The sequence below is a fragment of the Labeo rohita genome, chromosome 8 (genome assembly GCF_022985175.1).
Source record: "Labeo rohita strain BAU-BD-2019 chromosome 8, IGBB_LRoh.1.0, whole genome shotgun sequence".
Taxonomy (NCBI): domain Eukaryota; kingdom Metazoa; phylum Chordata; class Actinopteri; order Cypriniformes; family Cyprinidae; genus Labeo; species Labeo rohita.
This window is the reverse complement of record NC_066876.1, coordinates 27,247,679-27,263,045: the sequence shown is the minus strand read 5'-3', so window position 1 is coordinate 27,263,045 and position 15,367 is coordinate 27,247,679. Positions and strand designations below refer to the sequence as shown.

Here is a 15,367-nt window from a genome sequence, read left to right as displayed (position 1 = left end):
TAAAACCCAAGCAGCTGTAAGTTTGTTTCAGCATGATAAAACCATCTCCATCTCTCACATCTGAAAAAAAAAAAAAATGTGATGCTGATACTGCAATGGTCAAGGCCTGGGAAACACATTTGTTGAAATTCAACACTGATGGTTACATGTTTCAGTCTCTTCCTGACATATCAAGAGTGAAACACACTACAGTGCAAAAGGGTTTGTTTATCTGAAGAAATTAACACTTTTATTCACAAAGAATGCATTAAATTGCCAAAAGTGACAGTAAAGACGTTTCTAATATTATACATAAGTAGCACAGCTGTTTTTAACATTGCTATTGTTTGCTGGCCACCAAACCAGCATATTAGACTGATTTCTGAAGGATCATATGACACTGAAGACTGGAGTAATGATGCTGAAAATTCAGCTTTGTATCAAAGAAATAAATTACATTTTAAAATATATTACAATAGAAAATTGTAAAAGGTATTTCACAAAATTACTGTTAATAAATAGGAGTCTTCTTTAGAAAACAAACAAACAAACAAAACAATCAAACCAATCCTAAACGTTTGAACTGTAGTGTAGGTGTCCTGTCCATCGCTGACAATCACTGGTGATGATTTATTTCACAATCACAATGAAGCAAATTATGTCAGAGCCCTCAGATTATGAAAAAAAAAGAATAAAAACAATAAAATGAAAAGCAGCGCTAAATAGCAGTGTGTGTGTGTGTGCATAGCTCTGCTTTGTCTTGGAAAGCTTAGATTTGTCACCTGTGAAACTCCAGATAAACTCTAGCAGTCATCTTATCACAGCTCAAGGGCAGAGCGGGGCGAGAAAGAGCGTTTTCAGCGGGACAGACCCCACATAGAGCCATACATGTAAAACTTTGATTATCTCTGCGCTGTTACATTACCTGTGTTACACTCATCAGTGATTTTACATACGTCTTTCAAAATAGGGAGTAGGTGCAGTAGCTTTTATTCTGTTCCGTAATACAGTGTTTTTAATCTTGTTTGTGTTACAAGTTAACAAATGACAGGTGTTAATAGTCACTGACAGAGGCTTAAAGAGTTTTAATATACACCACCAGTCAAAAAGGTTTTTAATGTTTTTTCAAAGAAGTCTCTATTGGATCCAAAGTACAGCAAAAGCAGTAAAATTTTGAAATATTTTTACTGTTTAAAATGACTGTTTTCTATTTGAATATATTTGAAAATGTAATTTATTCCTGTGATCAAAGCTAAATTTTCAGCATCATTACTCCAGTTTTTAGTGTCACATGATTATTTAGAGAGCATTCTAATATGCTAATTTGCTGTTCAATAAATGTTTTTCATTAATATTATTATTATCAATATTTAGAACAACTGAGTACTACTTTTTTCAGGATTCTTTGATGAATAGAAAGATCCAAAACATTTATCTGAAATAAAAAGCTTTTGTAGCATTCAAAAGCTTGGAGTCAGTATAATTTTTTTTTTTTGGCAAAGAAATTATAAAAGAATTAATACTTTTATTTAGCAAGGATGCTTTAAATTAATCAAGGTAAATGTTGTTCTTCTGAACTTTCTATTCATCAAAGAAACCTGAAAAAAATCTACTGTTTTCAACATAATAACAATAATAAATGTTTTTTGAGCAGCAAATCAGAATATTAGAATGATTTCTAAAGGATCATGTGACTGAAGTAATGATGCAAAAAAAAATCAGCTTTGAAATTACTACTAATTACTAATTACTAATAAACTACATTTTAAAATATATTCAAATAGAAAAGTTACTTTAAATAGTAAAAATATTTCAAAATTTTACTGTTTTTGCTGTACTTCGGATCAAACAAATGCAGGCTAGGTGAGCAGAAGAGACTTCTTTAAAAAACTGTTTTGAGTGGTAGTGAACAATGTAAATTATCTATTTTTTATGATTGGTTGATCTTCATAAATGTTGATTTTAGAAAAACCTTACTATAAAGCAGTTTTTCTTAATGTAAATATTATAATAGTACGTAGTTTTATGCTAAAGTATGGCAAATTTAGTTGTGGACTGTAATGGAAAATGTAAAAAAAAATAAATGCAAACGCAGTCCCCTTAATATTACTTATGAAAAACACACACGCAAAAAAAACAAAAGCAATACTACACAATTTCTACTACTTTTTGTAGTATAAACATCGTTGGTGCTCTGTTTTTGTTCCTCTTGCTTGTTTAACTATTTCATCATTGGCTTGTGTTGCTCTCCTGCAATGTAAAAAATGCTGCCTGCACTCTTACTAAAGACCTTTGTGAAGAACATCCAAGTCATAACACCAAACTTTACCAATGCGTACCAAAAAGAAACGTATTCCATGTTTAGATAGTGATAACACACCAAGGCTATGGTGATATTATTTATTCAGCGTAAACAGACTAATGTTCTTGCATTAGAGGTCACTGGGACGTTATCTAATAATCCAAAAGAATCTTAGAAACATGCAGCTTTCGGGATCCTACAGCACTCACTAGATGATCTGCTTTTCTTAGTAAATGATGGCCATTAGCAAGAAAAAGAACAGCATGGTGTCTTCACAGTTTTATTAAAGTGATCTTTACAAATCTGCTTTAGATACATATTTTACAAGAATCAGAAAACCCTAATCATAGAGAACATAAATTAAACATAAGAAAATATATTCACTAATATCAATAATCTTTCATAAAAAACATCACATTTACATTCAAAACGACTTACCACAGCCATCAGTGTTCCCATACTGAGTCTTTTAAGTAGCATACACACACTTTTAACTTGAACCTTGCTTTGAACTCATTTACCCAAATGCATCTGAGAACTGAAGTCAGTGCTAGGAGGAATGGGAAAAAAAATTTATTCATACTGTATTCAGCATATGCTTAGTAAACCTAATACAGCCTGTGAGAGTTCAGGTACACAAACACCCTGCTCGTCACTATTTTTTGGCATGAGTGGCATCTTGTCCTCTAGTTTCTCTTACAGTTCTCAGTTTATACGTCTGCAAGGACAGAACTTCAGTCTTTTTAGTAAAGCAAGGTGATTGATATGATCCATGCAGATCCAAAAAGTGCCATGGCTATCGGATATGGGGGAGAAATGTTGGTCCTGATGTTACTGTCTCAGTGGAAGGATGCTGTTGTGTTGAGGAGGGTTGGTTGGTTAGTAATACTGAATCTCTGGAGTTCCACCAGTAGAGCGTCCGCTCTCTGAGTCTTTGAGAAGTAGCTTCCTCATCTCTGTTCTTCCCGGCATGCTTTTGGTATCGCCGCTGAAACACCAGCCAAAACTGATCCTCCTGCAAAAAAACAGAAAAACAGGACAAAGTGTATAATTTTCACGTAATTTGAGGGGTTTCAAAGCTGCAAGGTTTTGCTTGCTGGAACTATTAGCAGTAACATAGGTGTGACTTTCTTTCTTCATAAAACACAAAAGGTTGATTAATGACAAATATGGCCATGTAGTAATATATACCTTATGCACAATATTATTGTGAAGTCATATTTTTTTTAAACTGACTTATACATCATCTGAAAGCTGAATAAAAATCTTTCCATTGATGTATGTTTCTTAGGATAGGACAATATCTTTACTTAATATCCTAATGATTTTTGGCATAAAAGAAAAATTAATCATTTTGACCCATACAATGTATTTTTGGCTATTTGCTACAAATATACCCATGCTACTTAGGACTGGTTTTGTGGTCCAGGGGACTTTTATTTATACTTTTATTTAACAAGGATTTTGAAATTGATCAAAAGTGATAATAAAGACATTTATTTATATACATATATATATATATATATATATATATACACATATACAGTAGTCAACATTTTAAGTGGATCAAAAAAAGTTCATCAAAGTTGTCCTAAGACAAGAACAGGTATTCTTTTTGGTTTTAGGACAAATTTAATGAAAGGTTTTGATCCACTTCAAATGTTGACTACTGTATGTATATATATATATATATATATATATATATATAAAAATGTCTTTTTTTTTTGTGAAATATTTCTCCGTGCCTTACTAATGGCAAAAATTGAGGTCAAACAATTGAAAAAATTAAGTTGAAGTCTCACCAGAGTTTGCGGTAGCGATGTAGGGACGTCACGCTGCACCCTCTTGGGTTTGGCACAGTACGACTCCAGATGCTGGAGGTCACATCCACGCACACAACACTGCTCTACGATCCCTTTCCCACGAGAGCGAGGACCACCGCTACGGGATGCTCCAGGTTTGCCTAACCACCAACAGACACAGCAAAATTGTAAAGGTTTTAATCCCAATCACGTTAATAAGAGTTACTCGCAACTTTCTAACTGCCAATAGGGGGTTGTGCAAGAAATTTTGCTGTGTATTATTTAAAAATAAATTATACACTTAATAAAACTACAACAATAATTAAACACACCAATGTTCAAACATCTGGTGTCAGTAAGTGTTTTTTTGTTTTGTTTTTTTTAAAGGAAATTCTTAATTTTTTCATCAAAAGTGAGTTTTACATCAAAATATCAAATTGGAAAAAATGAATATCATAAAAATAATCCGAACATATCAAATAAAAGCTGTTTGTTTTAACTGGAGTAATTATGCTGAAACTACAGTTTTGCATCACAGGAATAAATTACATTTAAATATATATTACAATATAAAACAGCTCTTTTAAATTGTAACAGTTCACAATATTACTGTTTTACTGTGTTTTTAATAAATTAAAAAAAACTTTTGAATTGTGTGTGTATAATTTATGACGTTAGGAATTTAATTTTTTATTTTTTGCTGAAATAATAAGAAATTGTCAGTAAGACTGCCATAAAGTCCCTTTTGAGAAAAGGAGTGCGAGAATGTAAAAAATGGGAGAGAAAAGTGTCAAAGTGGCCTTGGATACAGAACAGGGTGAAAGGGCCTCGGTTAGTAGAAATAAAAAATGTTGATATCAACAACCGCAAATCAAGAGTACATGCTGGTGTGCTAACTTACACTGCCATTTATGAAATGTTTAATATCAAAAACTATAACTTCACACCGCCTACAACAGCAGACATTTACTGTTTGCTATTGGTTGGTTGATTTGCATCAACACCATAATGATAACAGCTTGACTTGATAGCACTGTCTGTATCTTCAGGGCAAGGCCACTTTTAATGCACTGATATTAAGTGTTATGAATATGATATGATGTTATGAGTGAGCTTTACGGTTTAGAAACATGCAAGTCACCATGTCCCCACCAAACGGTACAGCACGATAAGTAACCATGTCAGGGTTTGTCCCACTTTGACTCGCACAATCGGCAAACTTCAGAAGTGAAAGATTGTAAGTGATTCTCACCTCTGTAAAAGCCACGATCTCCACACACAAACTCCAGGTCAGCAACTAGTTCTCGTCCACACCGCGCTTTGGCAGCCTCGCCGGCGTCTGGCAGGATCAGGACGCAGTACAGGCAATAGAGGACACACACACTTTGCCAGCTTGGCACCTGCTTCAACAGAAACAAACAAACTACTCAGCCACCTGCATCTTATCAGACGGATACACTCCTTTCTGTCAGAGCAGTGGATACAATTCTTGACCGGATGATGCTCTGAATGGATTTTGTTTTGATTAGAAAGGAGAAAGGAGTTTTTGTAGTGATTCTATAGAACAACCATTCTGGGTTCCTCAAATGTGACCCTGGACCACAAAACCAGTCTTAATTAGCATGGGTGTATTTGTACACTTTATCAATGTTTCTTTTATGCCAAAAATCATTAGGATATCAAGTAAAAATCATGTTCCATTAAGTTCCATATTATTTTGTAAATTTCCTACAGTAAATATATCAAAACTTAATTTTTGATTAGTAACACGCATTGCTAAGAGCTTCATTTGGATAACTTTAAAGGCGATTTTCTATTTTTTTTTTTTTTTTTTGCACCCTCAGATTACAGATTTTCAAATATCAACAGTTTAGAACTTTTTAATAATCTAAAGAAACTTTTTCCACTGTTAAGAACCTATTGTGCAATCGAAAGGTTCTATCGATGTTCCGGTTCGTCATGGAACCCTCAGTTCCAAAAAAGAACTTTTATTTTAAGCATGTACGCAAAAAACTGCTGACTCAGAAAATGACCTTTTGCAAAAGCACAAACTGCTTTAACCTTTTGATACAATGGCATGGATTGCAAATCTATATTTTTCTACATCCCACACGACAAATTGACGTCATAATAGCTCCCTAACATGCAAACCTCCATTGGAGGCAGTAATTGTTACTCACAAAAAGGTAATTTGACTCATCCATGGAAACTAGTCATTTAGTAAAAAAGGAAAGTTTTTTCGACTAACTCAAGTCTAAATGCACCAAAATGAAGTAAAAAGCAGCATGAGGTGGTCTTCCCTACCCTAATTCTACACCCAGATAATGTGCAACAGGTGTAATGGTTCTTGATCTGAAAGCCTGAGTCTGAACTTTAGTTTTTCTGTGTAAGTGCATGTGGAGTCTTACCTTCAGCAGGAATCCTCTAAGCATCTGAAGGCGTCTGGCTTGACAGGCTGGCATTCCGTCTGATGGCATGTCTGTTTTTTTTTGGTTTGGTCTCTCTAAAGAGCTACTGACGTTCTTACTCCGGTGTGCTCTTATAGGAGGACCAGGAGGGGACGGGCCAACGGCGCACACGCACACACACAAACACAGACACGGACTCATCCTACCCTTCTTCTACACACAGACAACTTCTAATCACAAAGGTTGTCTTTTACTAAAGACGCATGAAACTACAAAAGAATTCTCATTAATAAACAACAACAAACCAAAACTGACATCCTAACGTTATCCATATGAGCATTTATAGCTTTGTAAAAGGGATGAATTTATCTGATATCATCATACAGCTTGAATTGTCATCATTATCTTATATAACGCCGTTTTTGAGATTTTCTGCAGCATGACATTGAAATCCATTTTAAGAGTGACGACAATGGAGGAATAAGTTATCATGAGTATATCTCAGCAAGAAGCTGGTTAAAGTGATTTTGGAGTGTGTAGGCTTCAGCTGAAGTGATAAGTGAAACAAAGATAGATGTAGGAACGCATTCAAAGCCAATCGGAGAGAGCACGCTTACAGATAAAATAAAGACAAAACGTTATGTTATGTCAGATGTGTGGGTGCTTTATTAACTGGAGGTTCGATGTACAGCAACTGGTTTATGAAATGACTAATGCTCAGTATGACATAAAATATTTTATTTGAACCATTTTTTATTTCTACTGAATTAACCTAAAATAAATCCAAGAAGATTTCATGGTAGCAGTGCAATACCAAACATTACTACTACAAATTATTCACTGTATTTCACATATAATGTTCTTAAATGTGTCTGGTAATGGAGTGAAAATTATTTTTTGTCATTAATATTTAATTTCAATCACGATATTTGTGCTATTAAATAATTAACAATTAAATTTAAGTGCTTATAGTGCTGTGCTACGATTAATTGTGATTAATCACATACAAAATATAAGTTTTTGTTGACATAATTGTTTGTACTGTGTATATTTATAATGTACAGTGTATATTTTGAAAACATTTACATGTATATATTTTGATTGATATAATTAATATTATATATAAATATGTTTAATTTATAAACATAACTTTTTTTTTTAAATATATCCATGCTTGTGTGTGTATTTATATATAAATAATAAATATACATAGTACACACACAATGTATTTTGTAAACAAACTTTTATTTAGGATGCGATTAATCGCGATTATTTGTTGCACAGCAGTACTTACTTATAATAAAAGGATAGTTCACCCAAAAATGAAAATTCTGTCATTTACTCAGCCTCAAGTTGTCCCAAACCTGAATTTCTTTATTCTTCTGCTGCATACAAAAGAAGATATTTTGAAGAATGAACCACACAGTGGCTGGTCTCCATATTATGTAGGTCAATAGGGAGCAGAAAATTAAAATATCTTCTTCTGTGTTCAGCAGACAAAAGAAACTGATACAAATGTGGAACGACTTAAGATAACAGAATTTTCATTTTTGGTTGAACTGTTCCTTCAAGTTTTAAAACATTTTTCTGCTGCTCAAACGAAATGATGGACAAGAAACTTTTCTACCTCCTTAACAGAGCAGTCTGATCCTTTAAATCTGATCTGTCGGCTTTGCATTGAAGTCGCTGAGCGCTGCTTCCTTCTGTCTCAGGCGAGCACGTAGGTGGTTGATTCTCTCCTCCTGGGCCAACTGTTCAAAATCAAACGCAAGACAGCTCTCAGCCCTGGGGAGCAATGCGCCCTCTAAACGCTCATTGTCATCCTCGCACATCTCTCTTTCTCCTCCTGCTGCAGCTTCGGGCTGTTTTGAGACGCCAGAAGATGTGTGGATGATCTGTGGCTGCTGGAAGATATTGGGTTGAGAACAAGACGTCTCCTGACCAGACTCCAGATCCTCAGGAGGTTTAGGTGGGCTACGCGGTGTCTCATCTTCCTGTTAATTCAGTGCATAAACATTAAAGGATTAGTTCACTTCCAGAATAAAAATGTCCCAATAATTTACTCACCCCCATGTCATCCAAAATGTTCATGTCTTTCTTTCTTCAGTCGAAATAAAGGGGTCATCGCATGCCCATTTTCCACAAGTTGATATGATTCTTTAGGGTCTTAATGAAAAGTCTATAATATACTTCGGTTAAAAATTCTCAATGGTTGTGTAAAACAACACCCTTTTTACCTTGACAAAATCAGCTCTGCAAAAATCATCTCATTCTGGTCGAGGTTGCTTTAAATAATGAGCTCCGCTCGGCCGCCCCTCTCTTCTTTCTGTTGAGTGACGAGCCTGTTTACTTTAGCCGCATTTAGCCGCTAAACTTGCTGAGCACAGAGATTCATTAAAAAAAAAAACCTTATACTCACTTCTGCTGTAAGTGAAGCTGGATCACAAATGATTTGCTCGAACATAGACACATTTATGTAGATTGTGAGCCGCATTCCCTTCATAAACAAACGTAATCCACTTCATCTTCAGCGGCTCAGATGTCGGGGGTGAATGACGACCACTATGTTCATTATTACATCCAGCAACACAACACCTCAATCGGACATATTCTTGTCTAACTTGCATCCCTGCATCCAAACAATGGAGATTGGACTGTTGCAGCTGATCTGAGGTAAGATGCTCATGTCAATCAACTATCGTGGGAGCGGCCTCTGTCGGTGTGACGCCACAACGACAGGCATCTGAGAATGGCTCAATTTAAAAAAGGGGATATTATTTTTTACAGATTAATTAAAAACCACTGCATGGATTTTTATCATTATAGGGTGGTTGTGTACACACACTGCCAATACATTATTGTTCAAACAACATGAAAAAGTGAACTTTGCATCCGATGACCCCTTTAAGTTTTTTGAGGAAAACATTTCAGGATTTTTTTCCATATAGTGGACTTCAGAGGTGCTCAACTGATTGAAAGTTAAAATTGCAACTTCAATGCATCTTCAAAGGACTCTACAGGATCCCAGCCAAGGAATAAGGTGCTTACCTAGCAAAACAATTGGTCCTTTTTTTTTTTTTTCTTTTTTTTTTTTTTTTTTTTTTTTTACAAAAAAGCTCGACCTCACGCATTTCATAATCACGCATACATGACACAGGCAGAAGTACCGATGAATCATCAGATGATTTTGAGGTTGGAGGAGAAAACGAGATGAACCTACAACCTGCTGGCTCCCACAGAAAATCCTGTAATATTTCCCTCAAAAAACGTAATTTCTTTTCAACTGAAGACATGAACATCTTGGATGACATGGAGGTGAGTAAAGTGAACTGATCTTTTAATAAAATAAGATCACAAAGGTTTTTAAAGATTTAAACCAGCACTAAATTACTTAATTGCTTTAAAATCATATTTTTCATACAGATTTAAAGAAATTGTAAGGAATTTCAGTCATTTCTGTCAGAACAGTCAATGTCTTGACCAAGTGGACCAATATGGTGTAGTTAGTACCTGCTGGTAGGTATCATAACTATGCTATTCTGAAAGTATCCTTCTCCACTGACAGTCATTCAAAGGTAGTCACGTATTCTATAAAGCTCTTAGAAAATGACTTTTTTTTTTTAGCTTAGGTAATTGGCTCAAACACGAGTAATGCTATCAGAGGACACTAACAAAAGGCCAGTTAAAATTGATGACAGGTAGAGAACATTTCTGATTAGTTACATTTTTTATTAGTTAAAAAAAGGCAGGAACAACAATGAGTATTCAGGACATCTATTTTGGTTCTCAGCCAGGACATTTTATGCATGTCATTACACAAAAAAAAAAAAATTAAAGGGATAGTTTACCCAAAAGTGAAAATTCTGTCATTAATTACTCATCCACATGTCGTCCCAAACCTGTAAGACCTTTGTTCATCTTCGGAAAACTAATTAACAGAGATAAATTAAGTGCGCAAAAAAAAAAAAAAAAATTATTTTTTTTTTACGGAGTCAGTCTTTGACACGTTACCAAGAGCACCACAATGCATAATGGTGGTGCTGCTGACGCAGGGGCTGGCATTCTGACATAGAACCCAGATGCACTACGCCTTGTTTACAAGCATAGGAAGTGTCAAAAATTGTTTTAGTAAAATCATTATTTTTGTTTTCTTTGCGCACAAGAAGGATTCTTGTAGCTTTGTAACTTCATGGTCAGAAAGCTTTTGGATTTCATCAAAAATATCTTAATTTGTGACCCTGGACCTAAAAACCAGTCATAGCAATAGACAACAATACACTGAATGGGTCAGAATTATTGATTTTTCTTTTATGCCAAAAATCATTAGGATATTAAGTTAAGATCATTTTTCATTAATATATATTTTTGTAAATTCCTACTGTAAATATATAAGTTTTGATTAGTAATATGCATAGCTAAAAACTTAATTTGGACAACTTTAAACCATCAGATTCCAGATTTTCAAATAGTTGTATCCAGGCCAAATACTGTCTTATCCCAACACACGGTACATTAATAGAGATCTTATTTATTCAGCTTTCAGATTATGTATAAATTCCCGTTTCAAAAAATTTTTATCTTATGACTGTCTTATGACTGGTTTTGTGGTCCAGGGTCACATCTGTGCTTCGAAGACGAACGAAGGTCTTGTGGGTTTCATGTCTATCTTCAAAAATTCATACAGAATAAAATGAAAAATTTAACTTTACCTTTTGATGCTCTTTGTCTGTACAGCATTTCTCTGGCATTTCTTCAGAGACTTTGGGCAGAAGTGGTGAAATCTGTGTGTTAATGTCAAGATCTTTGTCTGGAGTCTGAACATCCTGTTTCTGTGGATTGAAAAGAGACATGCAACAATCAGAAATCCAATAAAAAAGACTGTATCAAAAGCCTCGAGCAAATAATGCACAATATATCACAAAAAGTAAAGAGAATCACTAAAAAACTATTTTTCTGAACCTTAAAATTGTCATCATGATCATATTTAGAGCTTTCAAGATTCTCTGCAACATGACACTGGAATCAAGAGCGATGAAAACAGAGAAAGACGTTGTCATGAGTATATCTCTACAGAAGACAATACTGTTTTTATTCAGCTCAAGTCTGATGTTCATTCTATTCAGATTTTTTCAAACTTGTGTACGTTTCTGACTTCCATAGTATAAAATATATAAATATTTTTTATATACATTTTTTTTAAATAAAATAAAATATTTTTTATATGAAACATATATATATATATATATATATATATATATATACAGAATATATATAAAAAAATGGAAAATGGAAGTCAAATGGAAGTTCAAAATATGTACTTAATACTTAAAAATACTTTAACAAAAAAAAAAAAAAAATCATCCAGAAATAACACCATAAGGATTAGTAAATAATGATTTAAAAAAACATTTTTGGGTAAACTATCCCTTTAAATCGATAATTTTACTAAATATTAAAGGGATAGTTCACCCCCCAAAAAAATTTCTGTAAATAATTACTCACACTCATGTTGTTTCAAACCCGCAAGACCTTCTTTCATCTTTGGAACACAAATAATGAATCACTGAATTCTGACCCTGCATAGACAGCAACAGAACTACCATTTTCAAGGCCCAGAAACCATGGTACTGTCATAAATACTCACTAAAGACTGACACGGAAAAGAAGAAATTGTCGAATAAAGTCTTTATTTTTGTTTTCTTTGCGCACCAAAATATTCTTGTAGCTTCATTAAATTAAGGTTGAACCACTGATGTCACATGAACTATTTTAATGATGTCCATACTACCTTTCTAGGCCTTGAATGTGTCAGATGTGTTGCTGTCTATGCAGGGTCAGAAAGCTCTCAGATTTCATCAAAAATATCTTAATTTGTGTTCTGCAGATGAACAAATGTCTTACAAATTTGGAATGACATGAGGGTGAGTAATTAATGGCAAAATTTTATTTTTTGGGTGAACTATCACTTTAACTGCTTTTTAAACTCCAACTGAGAATCACCATGATAATGTGGGGGAAAAAAAATCACATTTACACCCCCTGACATTTACCTTTTTCAGGACACACTAAAAATGATAATAAAAGAGGAAAATGTCTTACCTTGCTCTGTTGAGGAATGGATGAAGTGTCCAGGAGTGGTTGTGCCTGACTAGATGTGCTTATTTTGTTCTGTTGACTAGGAGAAACAGGACACACACCTGAAGGTACTGAGGGAGAGCTTTGAAATCTCACTCGCTTGCAACGTGACTTCCTCACTGAGAGGAAGATCTGGCCATTATACACAATAATAGCATTTTGCCGATCAGAATCCCTGATGATGGGCTGAGAAGCAGCTTCCTTTTCCAGCCCTGAAAATCGTATTTTAGGCTTATGAGCTTTTAAAATTGTTCTTAAGACCTTAAAGGCAGTAATGCTGGAACTCACAACGGGCAGCGAAAACTGGCCTGGAGTTATTCTGGAGACCAGTGGCCTCTGGCTCAGTGGGACCCGTTCTCTGGTGTCCTTGCCCACAGCCAATTCTTTTTCCCGGAGCTCAACCGGACAGATCCACGTCACTGTCTGCGGCATCTGTTTCTCTGATCTATGTGAAAGAGCGATACTGATCTTCCTAGCTGTGGAGCTGGACAGGGACTGCAGAGGCATGTTTTTGACACATGCTTCTTTGGGAATGTAAACCACAATGTTCTCCATGTAAGACATTCAGAAGAGTTTGTACCTGTGGGATTGGTTGAATAAAGCTTTCATATTATTGCAATCTACTGTCACTTTCAATCTGTGCATATTTTTTCACTAAAAACTTGTAGAGGTGGCAAACTTTAAACATCTCAGCATATGAAATGTGTGACCATGGACAACAAAACCAGTCTTAAGTAGCACGGGTATATTTGTAGCAATAGCTAACAATACATTGTATGGGTAAGAATTATTGATTTTTCTTTTATGCCAAAAATCATAAATATATTAAGTAAAAATTTCTACCGCAAATATATCAAAACTTAATTTTTGATTAGTCATATGCATTGCTAAGGACTTCATTTGGACCATTTTAAAGGCGATTTACTTGAATATTTAGATTTTTTAAATAGTTGTATCTCGAACAAATATCGTCCCATCCCAACAAACCATACATCAGTGGAAAGCTTATTTATTCAGCAATTTAAACAAATGGACCCCTATGACTGGTTTTGTGGTCCAGGGTCACATATATAAGTTAAATACAACTGCATTCAAAAGAAAAGTTAAAATGTTAACTAGACAACATCCTAGTTACTTCCGTTCACGTTGACACCTATTATATAAACAAACAAAAATGACAAAGATGATGCTTTTTAAAGACAACGCTCTATTAATTTATTATATTTTTACAGTATCAGTGATATTTGGTCTGAAGCTATTGTTACCAGGATGAAATTTCCGGATTTATCGTTAAAAACGACCAACGATCACTCAGCTGACACACGTAGACAGGAAACACACCAAACCTAACTAAAAAATAATTGTTATCATGTACCTAAAATTGTTCACTTGACCCGAAGTATAAGCGGTACATTCATGTCTTCACACCGAAGATCACAAATGTAATTCACGCCGCGGTTTTCCAAACAAATAAACCTGTTTCTTTTGAACATACGCAGCCAGGTACAACTCTTTGAACATAGCGAGGACTTCCGGAGAAAACTTCCGGAGTGTGGTGTCAAAATAAAAGTCACGGTTCTACGTCTAATGTAATTCTAAGTAGACAGCGGACAAAACATAAAACAGTTGGTGAACTTTTAGTGAATAATTCATTATGATGTAATTTACCAATTTATTCACGGTTTACCTGTTAATATTTGTTATAACTACATTAATATCCACACCGGTCAACGCTCCTGTCAGTTCCTGCTCTTTAAAACCCGGATGGATTCTTGTTGATCATCTGAGAAATAATAAATAAATCATAAAAACGTGAATGTAACAATACAAGAAAAACAAGCAATAGTAGACAAATAATTAAGATGATTATTTACGTTGCTTCCTAGTATTATACAAACTTACCTCTCTGTCAGTTTTCATGTTGACTTATTACAGTGTGAGTTATTACCTCAATGCTCCTTCTTCTATCTTCTTCCTTTTGACCATTTATACGTGTTCTTTGAGAAAAGTACATTTTTAGATATTATAATCTATATTTAACTTGATTATCCACCTTTTTCTTCCCGGAAGAGTGGGCGCGGCCAATTGTAAATTTTATGAGTCTGACTTCAGGTCTCATCCACATCACATTTTTTAGCTGTACAAAACAACTCGTTCTGCTGCTTGATATTGCAAACTGGTGTCTTACCATATTATTTTAATGTATTATCTTAATTATGAGCACACTAGTTTGTAGTGCAAAGTTTTACCGTTTACTGCACATTGTTATTCTTCTGGTTATTTCCCTATAGTGGATAATAAACCGGAAGTCTCACCCACAGGCTTACTTTCACGTTGGATAATCATATTATAATCTTATAACGAAGTTAAAAAGCAAATATTGTAGAATATTTTCGATCCATCTACACTGTTTTTTTATTTATATACAAAAAAAGTGATGCAAAAATAAGTTTACCTTCAAGCATGACAGCAATGAATCAGTCTCGGTGAGATTATGTGCACTTCAAGAAATAGCTGGAATAATGCAGTGTGATGCATAAATTTATGGTAAATCATGCATTTGTTTAATTCTTTTGTATACAAGTTTAAAAGAGGAATGAAGGTTAAAGGGTTCCACATGATCTGATCAAAAATCTTTGCTTATGTGAACATTTTCTAGACCCAGAAACGGCATATTTTGACTGTTTTCCGAGTATTTCTTTTCTTTTCTGACATATTTTCAACATGAAAATACATCATAA

At 34.4% G+C, this 15,367-nt stretch overlaps 2 protein-coding genes across 2 annotated transcripts; both read right to left on the bottom strand.

Annotated features, from left to right (window-relative positions):
• Positions 1-2,554: 2,554 nt before the first annotated feature.
• igf3 (insulin-like growth factor 3) lies at positions 2,555-6,699 on the bottom strand. The gene is made up of 4 exons (XM_051116763.1): positions 6,492-6,699; positions 5,336-5,483; positions 4,084-4,244; positions 2,555-3,296 (listed from the first exon to the last, which is right to left on the bottom strand). The coding sequence occupies exons 1-4, from the start codon at positions 6,690-6,692 to the stop codon at positions 3,078-3,080; spliced, it is 729 nt and encodes a 242-aa protein (XP_050972720.1). The 5' UTR covers positions 6,693-6,699; the 3' UTR covers positions 2,555-3,077.
• A 61-nt stretch (positions 6,700-6,760) lies between these two features.
• si:dkeyp-110g5.4 (uncharacterized protein LOC561637 homolog) lies at positions 6,761-14,193 on the bottom strand. The gene is made up of 4 exons (XM_051116757.1): positions 14,002-14,193; positions 12,591-13,206; positions 11,201-11,320; positions 6,761-8,485 (listed from the first exon to the last, which is right to left on the bottom strand). The coding sequence occupies exons 2-4, from the start codon at positions 13,188-13,190 to the stop codon at positions 8,144-8,146; spliced, it is 1,062 nt and encodes a 353-aa protein (XP_050972714.1). The 5' UTR covers positions 13,191-13,206; positions 14,002-14,193; the 3' UTR covers positions 6,761-8,143.
• Between the last annotated feature and the right edge of the window lie 1,174 nt (positions 14,194-15,367).

Bases quoted from the DNA above. Each gene is read 5' to 3' on its own strand.
- igf3 (XM_051116763.1), bottom strand. From the start codon at position 6,692: ATGAGTCCGTGTCTGTGTTTGTGTGTGTGCGTGTGCGCCGTTGGCCCG. The intron at 4,245-5,335 runs GTGAGAATCACT...GTTGGTGGTTAG, and splicing joins AGATCGTGGCTTTTACAGAG to GCAAACCTGGAGCATCCCGT. The intron at 3,297-4,083 runs GTGAGACTTCAA...GTTTTTTTGCAG, and splicing joins CATCGCTACCGCAAACTCTG to GAGGATCAGTTTTGGCTGGT.
- si:dkeyp-110g5.4 (XM_051116757.1), bottom strand. From the start codon at position 13,190: ATGTCTTACATGGAGAACATTGTGGTTTACATTCCCAAAGAAGCATGT. The intron at 11,321-12,590 runs GTAAGACATTTT...TTCAATCCACAG, and splicing joins CCATTCCTCAACAGAGCAAG to AAACAGGATGTTCAGACTCC. The intron at 8,486-11,200 runs GTAAAGTTAAAT...CTGAATTAACAG, and splicing joins CAGACAAAGAGCATCAAAAG to GAAGATGAGACACCGCGTAG.